This window comes from Rattus rattus, chromosome 15 (genome assembly GCF_011064425.1).
Source record: "Rattus rattus isolate New Zealand chromosome 15, Rrattus_CSIRO_v1, whole genome shotgun sequence".
NCBI classification, from domain to species: Eukaryota; Metazoa; Chordata; class Mammalia; order Rodentia; family Muridae; genus Rattus; species Rattus rattus.
In genome coordinates this window covers 31556917-31570293 of record NC_046168.1, presented here as the reverse complement: position 1 = coordinate 31570293, position 13377 = coordinate 31556917, and the positions used below count along the sequence as shown (strand labels likewise).

Sequence of the window (13377 nt, the reverse complement as noted above, 5' to 3'; positions counted from 1 at the left end):
CATACTTTTCCAGGTGGGAGACAGTAGCGCCCAGCAATTGTGCCAAGAAGGCAAGTTGAAATTGAGCGACTGTGTGTGTGTGTGTGTGTGTGTGTGTGTGTGTGTGTGTGTGTGTTTTTATCTGAGGATTCAAGGGAAGCTGGGAGAAGCTGGTAGCCAGGTCACTTCCCAGAGCAAAGTCAATAATTAGTTTATAGTCAAACTCTGTATGTGTAAGGGACAGGGGTGCACAGAGAAAGAACACATAGAATTAACTATGTGTGGTGAAAAATGACTACAGACTGTATATCAAGTGAATTCTCATAATCTGGGAACGTTTCCATGATGGGTCAATTTCACTCTTTAGAAATTTACCCCATTAAAATGTATTCATAATGGCAAAGCCAAACCTTACCATAACCTGGTTTTACATGTATTATTAGTGTTGGGGGTGCACGTGCAGCTCCAAGGACAACTTACGGCAGTCAGTTCTCTTCTACCATGTGGGTTCTGAGAGTCAAGCTTGGGTGTGCAGTGTGGAGACAGAACCTTACCCAGTGAGCCACCTCACTGGCTCTGACAGTGTGTGAGGGAGGGAGCAACCGTGTTCTTCATGACGTAGGGGCAAGAGTGGAAGCAGGAGCAGCTGAAGGTGAGAGGGGCAAGCAATCCTAGGATGCTAGGTCTCACTGTCACTAAGGCCTCTCTCTGTCCAGGACGAGTGGATAACATGGGCAGAGCTGGACCGGGACAAAGGAGCTAGTAAAGCCTCCTGCTTAAGCTGGCTCTGATCCCCACTACCACAGGAACGGGACACTGGGACACACTTGCAACACTTAGCTACACAGTAAATCCATGCCAGGGACCCGAGTCTCAAAAACAAAACACAAAAACCTAAAGGACAGCCTAGGCCTTAAACTGACCACATAGTTAAAAGGGCTTCCTTGGCCCGACTAAGCTCTCTGTAACAAAGTAGTCAAGGATCTCCCATCTAAATACCTATCCTGGGCTGCAGGGGCAACCTTCAGACTACAAAGTTAAACCAACGGTAAAGGCTGGTTTAGTCACTTTCTAACTTGATTGGCCTGAGGATGTAAAATGGGATTTCTGTGCCCAGGGTGAATGGGATCAGAATGCGACTTTCATGCCCTCTCCAATGAAGGCCTGGGTAGACAAAGGCTCGGTGAGACTGCTCCTTTGTTCTTTCCTCCATTCTCCTGTGCTGACCTCTTTCATAGCCTGCTTCTCTTCTGGTCTCTTTGTCTGAGAAAACGCTCCAACAAAGCCGTCCCTCACTGGAGCTACCCAGGTGACCTTCCAGTTCTTTAGAAACAGTATCTAAACCCTAAAGCCAATCTCTGTCGAGTGGGCAAAGGGTCGCGCTCTGTGTAAGGAGCTACACGTGGGAATGCTTTCCCACAGCAAATCCCTCCTTGTCTCCTGCGGGTCTGGTTCTTCCCTGGCCTGGGGTCCCATCGTCAGGCAAGCTGGGCTCCCTGAGTCAGTGACCACTGTCAGACAGTCTTGACTGGAAAACTGCTGGAAAGAAGGACATACACTTGAGTCGTGTCTTCTAGGGCAGTTGGCCATGCCAGGGAATGTGGTAGGGTTGAGGTGGGTTCAGAAACCCCAGCACCTCATACCTGAGGACAGCAGGCATTACAAACCTGACCAGATTCCTGACCACACTCCCCACATAAAGAACATGACCTGTAGTCACATAGCACAGAACATAGAGTTCTCCATGCTAATAAGAGGACCGGAGGTTTAGCCAATAAGCTTCCATTCCCAGGTAGTCCTTCCTGCAAAGGGTATTTAATCTCTGGTCCACCCTGAGGAAGTGGGGTGCACCCATTTTCCACGATGAACAATGAATAAACAGTGTGGGCAAGCAAGGACTGTCTCAACTGCAGTGGGGAAAACCTTTCCCTACAGAGCCGCCCCCTAAGTCTCCTGCAGAAGACATTTACCCCTGAGCTAAGCCGAGGAGGGCTCAGCCCATTGTGGGTGGGGCCTCCCCTGGGCTGATGACTCTTGATCTTTCTATAAGAAAGCAAACTGAGCAAGCCATGAGGAGCAAGCCAGTGAGCAGCTCCCCTCCAAGACCTCTGCATCAGCTCCTGCCTCCAGGTTGAATCTGAGTTGCCGCCTTCACTGCTTTTGAAGTGAATTCTTGTACGGAACATGAGTGAAATGAGCCCTGTGCTATGGTCATGGGGTTTCATCACAACAGTAGCGCTAACTAAGCCAGGTCATTGAGTAAAAAGCAGGTCTGTGGCATTTAAAGCAGGGGCTGTGAAACTAGGATTTTGCTTGATCCCTTACCTCTTTCCAGACACACTTCTGGAACCCACAGGTGAGAACTTCAGCCGCATTATGCAAAATGAGAAACACAGGAACTGCCTGAAGACAAACAGAATAACGAGCATGAAAATACTTCCTCCCATCTTGCAGCTATGACTCTCGCCTTTTGTTTAAAAATAAGATGTATGGGAACATTCGGCATTCATGATCTCTCCAAAGACTCATCTAGGCCAGCACTTTGCTCAAGTGTTCATTCTCCCTCCAACATTTACTTTCTCTGCATGGAAGTTTGTCCCGTGTGCACGCAATGTCCACAGAGGACAGAAAAAGCATCAGCTTCACTGGAACTGGAGTGACAGACAGGCAGACGCCACTATGTGTGTGCTCAGGATGGAACCTGGGTCCTCTGCAAGAGCGACAAGTGCTCTTAACCACTGAGTCGTCCCTCTAGCCTTGAAGTATTGACTTTGGTAGAGTCTAGGTTCCTCTCCTTCAGGGTTTTTTCATCCAGTCATAAACACCTCTTGTGTATCATGCACTGTGGTGGATCCAGGGAACAAGTCCCATGAGCACAGTGGAAACATGGCAGAGAGCGTGTCCACAGCAGTCTGCTCAGATGGAGCACAGGACGCGACACAGCCAGGGAAGAGCTAGCCTTACGGTTGAAACAACGGCTGAGAGCTTGATGCTTAATGAATGAAAACACAGGGGATACAGGAGACTCTAACCAAGTGGCAAGTGAAAGGAAGTGTGCCAGGCTGTTATGCAGCTGATCACGCTAACAACAACTTTGAAACCTTTTACTGGTTCTTTGTGGATTTTGCATCATGCGCCCCAATCCACTCATCTCCCCTCCCCTGCTCTCTACCCTTGCCACCTCCCTCGGATAGAAAAAACTCGTTGTGGAAGCTGCAGTGTGTCACAGTGTGTCACAGTGTATACGATCTTTTGTCCACGCTTCTTTGCTTACAAATGTTCACTGCAATGAGTCACTGCCCTGGTTTGAGGCCTCTGGCTTCTGCTACTCCATCAATGCTGGATCCTCACTGAGACACCTCTCAGATACCCTGTGGTTGCCCTGTGTCATGAAGATCTTGCAGTTCTTGGACTGGTCCCTTCATGCAGTCCAGCAGTTCACTGTTGGGAAGATGTAGAGCCAATTCTAATCCCTGGATCTGGGCCTGAGAGGTGTCTGAGAGGTCAGCCCAGTGGCTTTCCAGCTGTCTGGGCTGGCTCACTTGCAACCAACCATCCAGGGCCAGCTCCATCCTGCTCAGGTGAGGTACAGGGCTCTCCAGAATGTTGGAACAGGTTAGGGACAGTTCTATTCTCATGGCCTGGGGCCAGCTCTCCTGCCTGCAGTACTGGCAAGGAATGAGGGAGGGGAGGAGGGCATATTTCCCTCATCCATGCCACTGCCCAGCAGACAAGAGGCAAGGCCAGCTCTCCTGCCCTCAGGGCCCACGGGAGGAGAGGGAATCTCTCCCCTGTCTATGCCATATTGCATAGCAGACAAGAGGCAGGGTTGGGTCTCCCACACTCACCATGCCCTTGGGGCCAGCCTGCTTGCAATCCCCACATCTAGGATCAGCTCTACTGTGTTTCCCAGGTGAGGTGCAGGGCCTGCTTTTCCAAGTGCTGCAGCAGGTGAGGGTCCGGGCCAGCTCTTTGCTCTCATGACCACAAGGCCAGGTCTCTTGCCTGCCACAGGTGGTGAGGGGCAAGAGGGGAGGAGGGTATCTTTTCTTTGTCCACCCCACAGCACGGGAGATGAGTGGTAGAGCCAGGTCTCCCAGGGTCATATTGTTGGTGCTGGCTCACCTGCCCACCCTCCTGAGTCCTGAAGCCGGCTGGAGTGAAGGGGCTTTCCAGTCCTCATGCCCTTAGGATCTGCTCTCCCATGATGCCCAAGTGAGGGGTGGGGCCAGTTCTGCACAGACTTCAGACATCAACTGTCCCTGGGCAGCAGCCCAGACCAGGAATCTCCACCTGGCCTTTGGTGGTAACAGACCCCTGCTGCTACAGGGCCGTGGACCTAGTCACAGCCCTGGCTGGAGCACAGGCCAGGACCCCACCATGGTCTCACCGGCTACTCACATCAGGCTGTTCCTCACTACCCGCCGGTCTCCAGTTCTGCCTCTCTTCGTTGTGCCCACATCCTTGGTTTCTCTTTTTCTTCCATCTCTCGATCACTTACTTGCTTCTCTCAGACTCAGACCCAGGGTCTCTGAGTGTCTGGGGTCATCTCAGGAGTGTTATGCCCTGCTTGTACACTGTGACACCAGGCACGGTCTGCCTCCTGTGGTCCCTGGGCCTGCACAATGCCAGTCTGGTGGTGGCCACATCAGATGGCCCAGTCCAGTGACTCCTTGCAAGAGTTGTCTGCCTCAGGCTCACCCCGCCTGGGGACACCATCGCATGTGGGGTTCTTCTAGTCTCTAACTTGCTCCCCATCCTGGAAATCCACCCAGGCTTCCCTGGCTCCAGACTGGTGGTGACGTCAGGCTTATTCACAGGTGAGAACACTGAGTGTACACATAGCCTCTCTCCTCCCTGCCACCTGCTGATGCACACATGACATGGAAGCCATACTTGAAACGCCTCTAGGGGCAGGAAGCTAAGAAAATTTAAATGGCCTTTTTGGATTAGATAATGAAAAGCAATGGCTCTTGGCTTCTTTTACATGAGTGCTCTGCTGCATACGCATCCTCCTGCCTGAAGAGGGCGTCAGATCCCCCTATACCCTATAGACAGTAGTGAGCCACCATGTGGGTGCTGAGAACTGAACTCATGACCTCTGGAAGAGCAGCCAGTGCTCTTAACCACTGAACCATCTCTCCGGCCCAGCTTCTGCTTTCTTGACTATGAGTCCAGAAACAATATTAGGTTTGGGATTGAGAATTCAGAACTTTAGACCTGAACTACAGGCCCCGAGGGGCTTACCTGTCTGGTTGTCACAAACTGGCCAGTTCTCTCGAGCTCCCTTAGCCTAACTGATCAGAATCTGGAAAAGGATGTCTGTATGCACAAAACTGATTTCAAAGCACACGATTAATACCACGTGATGAACATATCCAAGTTGTCCAAGGATTTTTCTTTTCTGAGGCAGGATCTTGCTGTATAGCCCAGGCTGGTTTTGAACTCTATATTTGGTTGTGAGCCTAGCCTTTAACGGCTGAGCCATCTCTCCAGCCCTTGAACTCTAGATCATCTTGCCTGGGCCTTCTAAGTGCTGGGAATATGTGCATGCACCTTGACACCCAGTGTGCTCAGAACTGTCGGCTGTCTGCTGTGCATGGTTTCTTGGACCTCCTCCTAAGTCTATGAGCAGATACATCTGCTACACACATACATGATACACAGCTACAGCTGTGATTCTCACAGATAAGGTGGACACAGGGCTTCCAGGCAAGCTGCTCACAGTGACATTCAGGCCACACAGGTCCCCAGCGAGCCTGCAGCTGTCTAAGTTCTACAGTCAGTTGTGTGGCTTATCCTTGTGGTTCTAGCATGCAGGAAGCTAATGCAGGAGAATCACCACTAGTTCAAGGCCAGTCTGGGCTAGAGTGTGTTCCAGGCAAGCCTGGGCTATAGAGTGAGATCTGTGATTTAAAAAAAAAAAAAAAAAAATCCTGGCAGCAATAAAAGTACTAAGATTTAAAACAGGTGAAGTCTAATAAAATTTATGCTATTTTCGAAAGGGATGTCAATTCATTCTTTCTTAAATTTTAAATCTGAGTTTCTAAAGCCATTTTTCCTACTGAAAAGCTAACAAATGTTAGAGAGCTAGTTTACAACTGACCAGTTACACTACCCACCTGGGAGAGATCTACCAAGGTGACGACAGTGCGACAGTGCATTAATTATCTCAGCAGCTCCATGCTGCCCCCACATACTCTCTGACCCAGGCAGTCAGAGAGCTGTTCCAGCGCACGCGCGGCATCTTTCTGGAACTAGCGGGAATGCAACCGCAGGCTAAGCGCCGGAACTGGTCCGCCCTTTATTTATTATTTACCGCAACAAAATCCAGGTCCTGAGCCTGGAGTGGCCAGAAGAAAGACACTCAAGCACCCACCAAGGACGCCACTGCAGTGAGTGAATATGTGAAGGAGAGACAGGAAAGAGAGTACACAGTGAAGATAGAGGATGTGGCAGGACCGCCCCCTAATGAATAAAGATTTTAGGGGACCAATCACTGGGTTGGGGAGGAGAAGCGAGGAGGCCGGAAGAGGTGACTTGGTTTTGAACAGGAGAGTTCGGAGAAGGAGATGTAGCTAACAAGAGTTGTCTTGTCCCCACCCCCCCACCCCACCCCATATGCCACCAGAGAACTTAACGTAGAATGGCTTACAAACTAGGATGGTAGCTGTTGCGCCCGGCAATGGGTGTTACCTGTTGATTCTAAACTAAGAGTGTGAGGTGTTTTCCTTCACCTGGTGACTCAGCTAGGTTCCAGAGAGAAAAGTATGGTGGCGGCAAAGCGTGGGTTTGCAAGAAGTGCTCCCCACCTAGCCGTGTAAATCTGCATGTGTGGGGCTGGTGTGGCAGCAGCCTGCCGTGGGAACTTAGCAGAGATTTCGGAGCTCCGGGTCAGAGAGTCTCCTGAGATGAGAACAGGCCGGTGCTTTGCCTGCACTAGCGTGGATTGCTTTTTTAGTATTTCCCACTACGATGGGACAGAAAATGTAGTTGAGGGGTTTGTACACTGTGGTGAAATACAGAACAGACAGATATGAGAAGCCTGCACAACCACCTGAAACCGTGTGACATGTGCACTTGGGCTTCCTCCAAAAGCCACATCTGAGTCTATGGCCTTACTGCAGCTGGGGTCTGTGCAATTATCTGTGACCTGAGCTGCTACTGGGGCAGGGGGTGGGGAAGGTTGGAGAGGTATGCGGATGTCTCTGGTCTGGGCTACCACCTAAGCCATGTTGAAGTCCTAGCACTGCACTGAGCTGGTTCCAGCCGTGGTCTGAACAGCATGGGAGAGCAGGCTCTGGTGGTGTGGGTGCAGGAGAGCTGGCCCCAGCCCTTACCTGGGCAGCACAATAGAGCTAGCCCTGGTGGCAGGCACTGGCCCTTCTGCTGACACTGTGCAGTGGACAGGCATGGGAGAGATGTTCCTCACCCTGCCACTCCCCGACCACCTGTGGTAGGTGGGTGAGCTGGCTCAGAAAACTAGAGGTGGCCCTGCCCCTCGCTAGCTGCAGAGGTCAGGAGAGCAGCTCCCACCTCTCTCCTGGACAAACTGTGAGAGCTGGCCCTGGTAGTGTGGGTGCAGGAGAGATGCTGGGCTGACCACCTAAGCTTCCACCCAGACCCGGATCCAGGGTTCTGAGTTGGCCCACCCCAGCATCTACCCCATCTGTGAACTGCTGAAGCACATGACGAGGGCCAGTCCACAGATGGAAAGCTATAGATCTCCATGACACGAGGCAGCACAGGGATCTTAGAGGAGTCCCAGTGAGGATCCAGTACTGATAGTGTAGCAGAGGCCAAAGGCCTTAGACCAGACCAACAACCCATTGCATTGCAGTAAACATCTGCAAGAAAAACTATTGGGAGCTGGAGAGATGGCTCAGTGGTTAGAGCACCGATTAGACCAGCAGTCCTGAGTTCAATTCCCAGCAACCACATGGTGGCTCACAGCCATCTGTAATGAGACCCAATGCTCTCTTCTCGTGTGTCTGAAGACAGCGACAGTGTTCCCACATACATGAAATAAATAAATAAATCTTTAAAAAAAAAAAACTACTTGGGCAAAAGGGTATATAATCTGACACACTGGAGCTTCCATGGCAAGATGGGATTTTTGTTTTGTGGTTTTATTTTTAAAATTTCTGTATATATTTCATATATATATTCATATTATTTTATTTTTACCTTTTGTTTTCCTTGGAGGAGAGTTTTCAAACATGAAGGGTGGATTTGAAGGGATGGGGAAATGAGTGGGATTGGGGTGCATGATGTGAAATTGGGGTGCATGCTGTGAAATTCACAAAGAATCAGTAAAAAAAGTTAAAAAAAAAAAAAGAAAAAGAAGAAGGAAGAAAATGGTGGTCTTGACCACAGACATCGTCTAATCTACAGAGGTCTCGGTGACCCTCAGGCAAGCACGACTCCTGGATTAGCTTTCTTATTTGTATTATTAAATTTTAGTCGGTGGGTGTGGACAGAGGGCAACGCACAATCCACAGGAGTCGGTTCTCTCCAAGGCTCTCAGGCTTGTCGGCAGGCAGCTTGGCCTGCCATGACATCTCGCTGGCTCCCGGGGCTAGCCTCTTTATTTCTGTACAAGAACGGCAATCCTGCTTCTCTTTGGATGAGTTTTTAAGTATGTGGCTGTGCCCTTCATGTACTATATGGAATGACTGCACTAAGGCCCTCTCTGAGGGGAGCAGCGGGAAAGACACTTGTTTTTAAGACTGTATCTTCCCTGTATCCCGGGCTTGTGATTGACTATACAGCCCAGGATGGCTCTTAAGTTCTGGCACTCCTCCTGCTCCAGTCTCATGGATGTCAGAATTACAGGGATAAGGCACTATATCTGGAAATTTTTAGTATTCTTCTATGGACCGCCACACTATTTTCCACAGCAGCCATACTATTTTAGGTTTCTGACAGAACTACACAAGCATCCAGGTTTCACCATGTCCTTACCATACTTGGGTCTGGTAAAAGTCATCCCATGGGAATGAAATACTAAATAGTGTCACCTGAAGTTCATATTTGCATCTTCCTTTTTAAAGAATTTACCTAATATCTATGGATGTTTTCCTTGCATATATATCCATGTACCACGTGCATACCTGAAGCCTACAGGGGCCAGAAGAGGGCAGTGGAGTCCCTGGAACTGGAATTACAGACGTCTGTGAAATACCACATAGATGCTGGGAACTGGCTCTGGGTCCTCTTTAAAAGCAGCCAGTGTTCTTAACCACTGAGCCATTGCTCCAACCCCATTTACATGTTCTTATGATTAATTAGGTCGGGAAGCTTTTTTCGGTCTCTTTATGCATTCTCTTTAGAGAGAAGCATCTATGTAAATAGCCCTAACTAGCCTAGAGCTCACTGGGGATGTTGGCCAGGCTGTCGTGAGACTCCGAGATCTACCTGCTCTGTCTCCTGAGTGCTAGATCAAAGGAGGGCTCCTTCGTCCATTTGTACATCAAGTGGCTCAGGTTCCCGATAACAGTTGTTAGGAGTTCTCCCATTGGTCTGTATAGGACTCTGGTTTTAAATACATAATTTGCAAATCTTTTCTCTCATTCTACAAATTTCTTACTTTGTTGATCATATCCTTTGATGCAACTATTATCTATCTATCTATCTATCTATCTATCTATCTATCTATCTATCTATCTATCTATCTATCTATCGTGGTTTTTCACTGAGATAGGGTTCTCAGTGTAGCCTCGACTGTCCTGGAACTCACTCTGTAGACAAGGCTGGCCTTGAACTCACAGAGCTCTGCCTCCCAAGTGCTGGGATTAAAGAGGTGCACCACCACACCCGGCACAACTAAGTTTCTCATTTTAATGAAAATTAAAATTAGCGCAATTAGTATTTGTTTTCTTCTTTTGTGCCCTGTGCCTTTGGTGTCATTACTAAGAAGTTGTTGTCAAATCCAATGTCAAGGAAGCTCTTTCCCTAGACTAATTTTAATAAGCCTTTTTTTACACTTGATCTTAGCCAAAAGGCTGAGAAGTGATATAAGCCTTTTTATAAATGAAAATTTTTCATGTATTTTGATATTCCCATCCCAACTCCTCCTCCACCTCCCTAACCTCCAACTTTGCTTGCTCTTTATCAAAAATCAATGAAACCAAGAAAGATAAATCACACACACACACACACACACACACACACACACACACACACACACTCCAGAAAAATGAAAAGCAAAGGCTGGAGAGATGGCTCAGTGGTTAAGAGCTCCGACTGCTCTTCCAGAGGTCCTGAGTTCAATTCCCAGCAACCACATGGTGGCTCACAACCATCTGTAATGAGATCTGAAACCTTCTGGTGTGTCTGAAGACAGCTACAGTGTACTCACTCTACAGTGTACTCACATACGTAAAATAAATAAAAATCTTTTAAAAAAAAATGAAAAGCAAAACAGAAAAGCAAAAGACAAACATGTTTCCATAGTCTTAAAAAAGGCTTATTAAACAAATTTCAGATTTTGGAGCCATGTATAGATAGAACAGGAAGAGAACGACAATCCTGGGGGAGTTACTACACTGCCTCAGAGTCCAAATTTAAAAGACAAAACATTACTTAGGTTTCCATCCACCTTGATAAGAAAACAGCAAAGTGTCCTCTAAACCTCTCTGCCCACCGAGCACAGCCGCCCTCTGGCCTCCTCAGACGAGCTTTTTCCGCTCACTGGATGTGGAATTAAAAAAAAAAGTCATGAAGCTGGGAGGGGCTGTGGGGTTGGTTCTAGGACTTAGAGGAGTAAAGTAAATATGATATTGTACACACGTCTGAAAATCTTGAGGGTTTAATAAAAATGCTACTGGGTTGTAGCTGAGTGATAAGAATGCTTACCTAGCCTGTGTAAAGCCTTGGGTTCAATCACCAGCACCACAGAAGGGAGAGAAGGAGGGAGGAAGGGAAGGCGGGGAGGGCATGTGCAGGCCTGGGCTGGGTGGTTACAGGACCCCCACCCCCACCCCCACCCCAGGGCAATCTCCATTCCATGAACATTTACACTCCTCACCCATGTGGATCCGAATTCCTTTTTTTTTTCTAAAGATTTATTTATTTTATTTATATGAGTACAGTGTAGCTGTTTTCAGACACACCAGAAGAGGGCATCAGATCTCATTACAGATGGTTGTGAACCACCATGTGGTTGCTGGGAATTGAACTCAGGACCTCTGGAAGAGCAGTCAGTGCTCTTAACAACTGAGCCGTCTCTCCAGCCCCTGAATTCCTTTATGTGGAGACCAACACTGAAAGACAGCAGCACAAGCTCCATCCTGCTCAGTGAAGTCACTCACTATGGGTCTACTACGCTTACAGAAGAAACCTCAACAGATCAGAAAGACCAAGTCCACAGATCTGGAAAAACAAGAAACAAAAACAAACCCCCCAGAGGAACCCCGAGGTCAGGTGTGATACACGCCTGTCCTCGAGCACTCAGCAGGCAGACAGTTAGGACGTCCTCCACTGCACTGAAGGTCAATGCCAGGCCAGACCGGGTCATGTGACACCTTGCCACCAAAAAGAAAAAGGAAGGAAGGAGGGAGTGTGGGAGGAAAGGAAGGAGACAGACAGACAAACGGGGAAAAGGGAGGAAAAGAGAGAGGGCGAAGGTAGGAGATGGAAACCAACCCTGTCCTGCTCAGGTGCCTAATCTGCAGCCCATCTAGCTCCATGGTCCTCGACCTTGGACCTTTTAATACGGTTCCTCAAGTCGTGACCCCAGCCATGATATTTCATTGCTACTTCATAACTGAACCTTACTACTCTTATGAATCATAAAGTGCCAGGCGGTGGTGGCCCACGCCTTGAATCCCAGCACTCCGGAGGCAGAGGCAGATGGATCTCTGAGTTCGAGGCCATTCTGTTTTTCAGAGTGAGTTCCAGGATAGGCAGGGCTACATCGAGAAACCCTGGCTAGAAAAACCAACCCACCCACCCACCCACCATAATGTAAATGTCGGATAGGCAGGATATCTGACCCTGTGAAAGGGTCAGTCAGCTCCACCCCTAAAGGGGTCAAGGCCCACAGGTTAAGAAACACTGCTCTAGGCTCTCACCCTGAACCTTACTCCTGAAAACACACATTTAATTCCAATCCAGAAGCAGCCAAATCAGCTGCACTAGCCAACAATGGCAAACACAGAATGTAAACATCTGCCTTCACCCCTCAGCTTTGAGGCAATTCTGTCTCGCTGAGACTTCAGACCAGGAATTAGAATGAGAGTTATAATGGCCATCAGAGCTGTGCTGTCCAAGCACTGCTGTTCAGGACGTGAGAGCATCGACACGCATCGTGGGAAGGCTGACGGGCAGGCCTGAATCAGCCCAGCTCTGTACGTCATCAAGATTGCCAACGGAAAGTCCAGGTACATACTTCACCACGAACACTCACAGTAGCTGCTGCTTTGGGGAGGGTCTCTCTCTGACCCCTTGCCCTTTAATTTCCTCAAGGTCAGAAGCCATGTCTTCTGGGCACAGTTTGGGTGGCGGGGAACTTGGCTAGCACTTCTGCTAGAATGAGAGCCGATGCCCTGCTTCCCCAAGACCTGCTAGGAACTAAAAGTCAGCTCAGCTAAGCAAAGGGCTAGGGCTGAAGGAGCCTGAGGCTGGGATCACTCCTAGAACAGCAGAAGCCAGGCTTGGTGGTGCACCCCTCAACACAGCCCTCAGAAGGGGCTGCCAGGAGATTCCCCAGTTCAAGGTCACCCTCAGCTACACAGAGAGCATGAAGACAGCAGAGGAAATCATGTCCAAAAATAAAATAACAACGACAAAAGCCCTTAGAATACTCTCCTCTCTCCCTAACCTCTATGTATCAGTCAGTTTTAAGTCTGAGCTGAAAAATCCACAGAGAACTCCCCACAGGGCCCAACCCAGCTTGCTCAGGTCGCTCCCAGGAGCTGTACATCAGAATAGGATTTCAAAGCTCTGTCAGAGCAAGGAGGTCTTTCTGAAGCACAGCCACTCAAAGTGTTTTGTATAACAATGTGAAAGATAAAAGTTTTAAAGTTGTCCCCCTAGACACAAAGTTTAGAGCAAAAAAAAAAAAAAAAAAAAAAAAAAAACAGGTTAGGCCCCAGAATTGTACGTTCCAAAAAGCCTCTCCTAGGGCTATAGAATGGATAATTACATTGGCCAGCTCAACAGCTTTCTCCCAGAAACTAGCTGACCATAAATCTTAGAGAACAATCTTGAGAAGCAGGAAACAACTTCTCCTAGGAACTAGCGGACCATGAAGTTAAACAATCTGAGAAGTAAGAGACAGCTTCTCCTAGGAAACAATCTTGGGGGACAGAGAGTTCTTCCTTGTGATTTTTCACTGTTATTCTACACACTTTCCAATGACGCCATCCCTGCCCCCTCGAGTTGTGGTTTCTCCCT

The 13377-nt window shown here is 48.6% G+C and overlaps 1 protein-coding gene and 1 non-coding gene across 2 annotated transcripts in view; both read right to left on the bottom strand.

Moving 5' to 3' along the window:
• Tmem241 (transmembrane protein 241) overlaps positions 1–13377 on the bottom strand; it is a 108091-nt gene that overhangs the window by 71768 nt on the left and 22946 nt on the right. The window contains exon 5 of the mRNA XM_032886111.1: positions 2305–2382. Coding sequence (XP_032742002.1) covers positions 2305–2382 — 78 coding nt within the window. The remainder of the gene's footprint in view (positions 1–2304; positions 2383–13377) is intronic.
• LOC116885054 lies at positions 4763–4897 on the bottom strand. Its single transcript, XR_004385938.1, has one exon. It is a non-coding gene; the product is annotated as a small nucleolar RNA SNORA17 (small nucleolar RNA).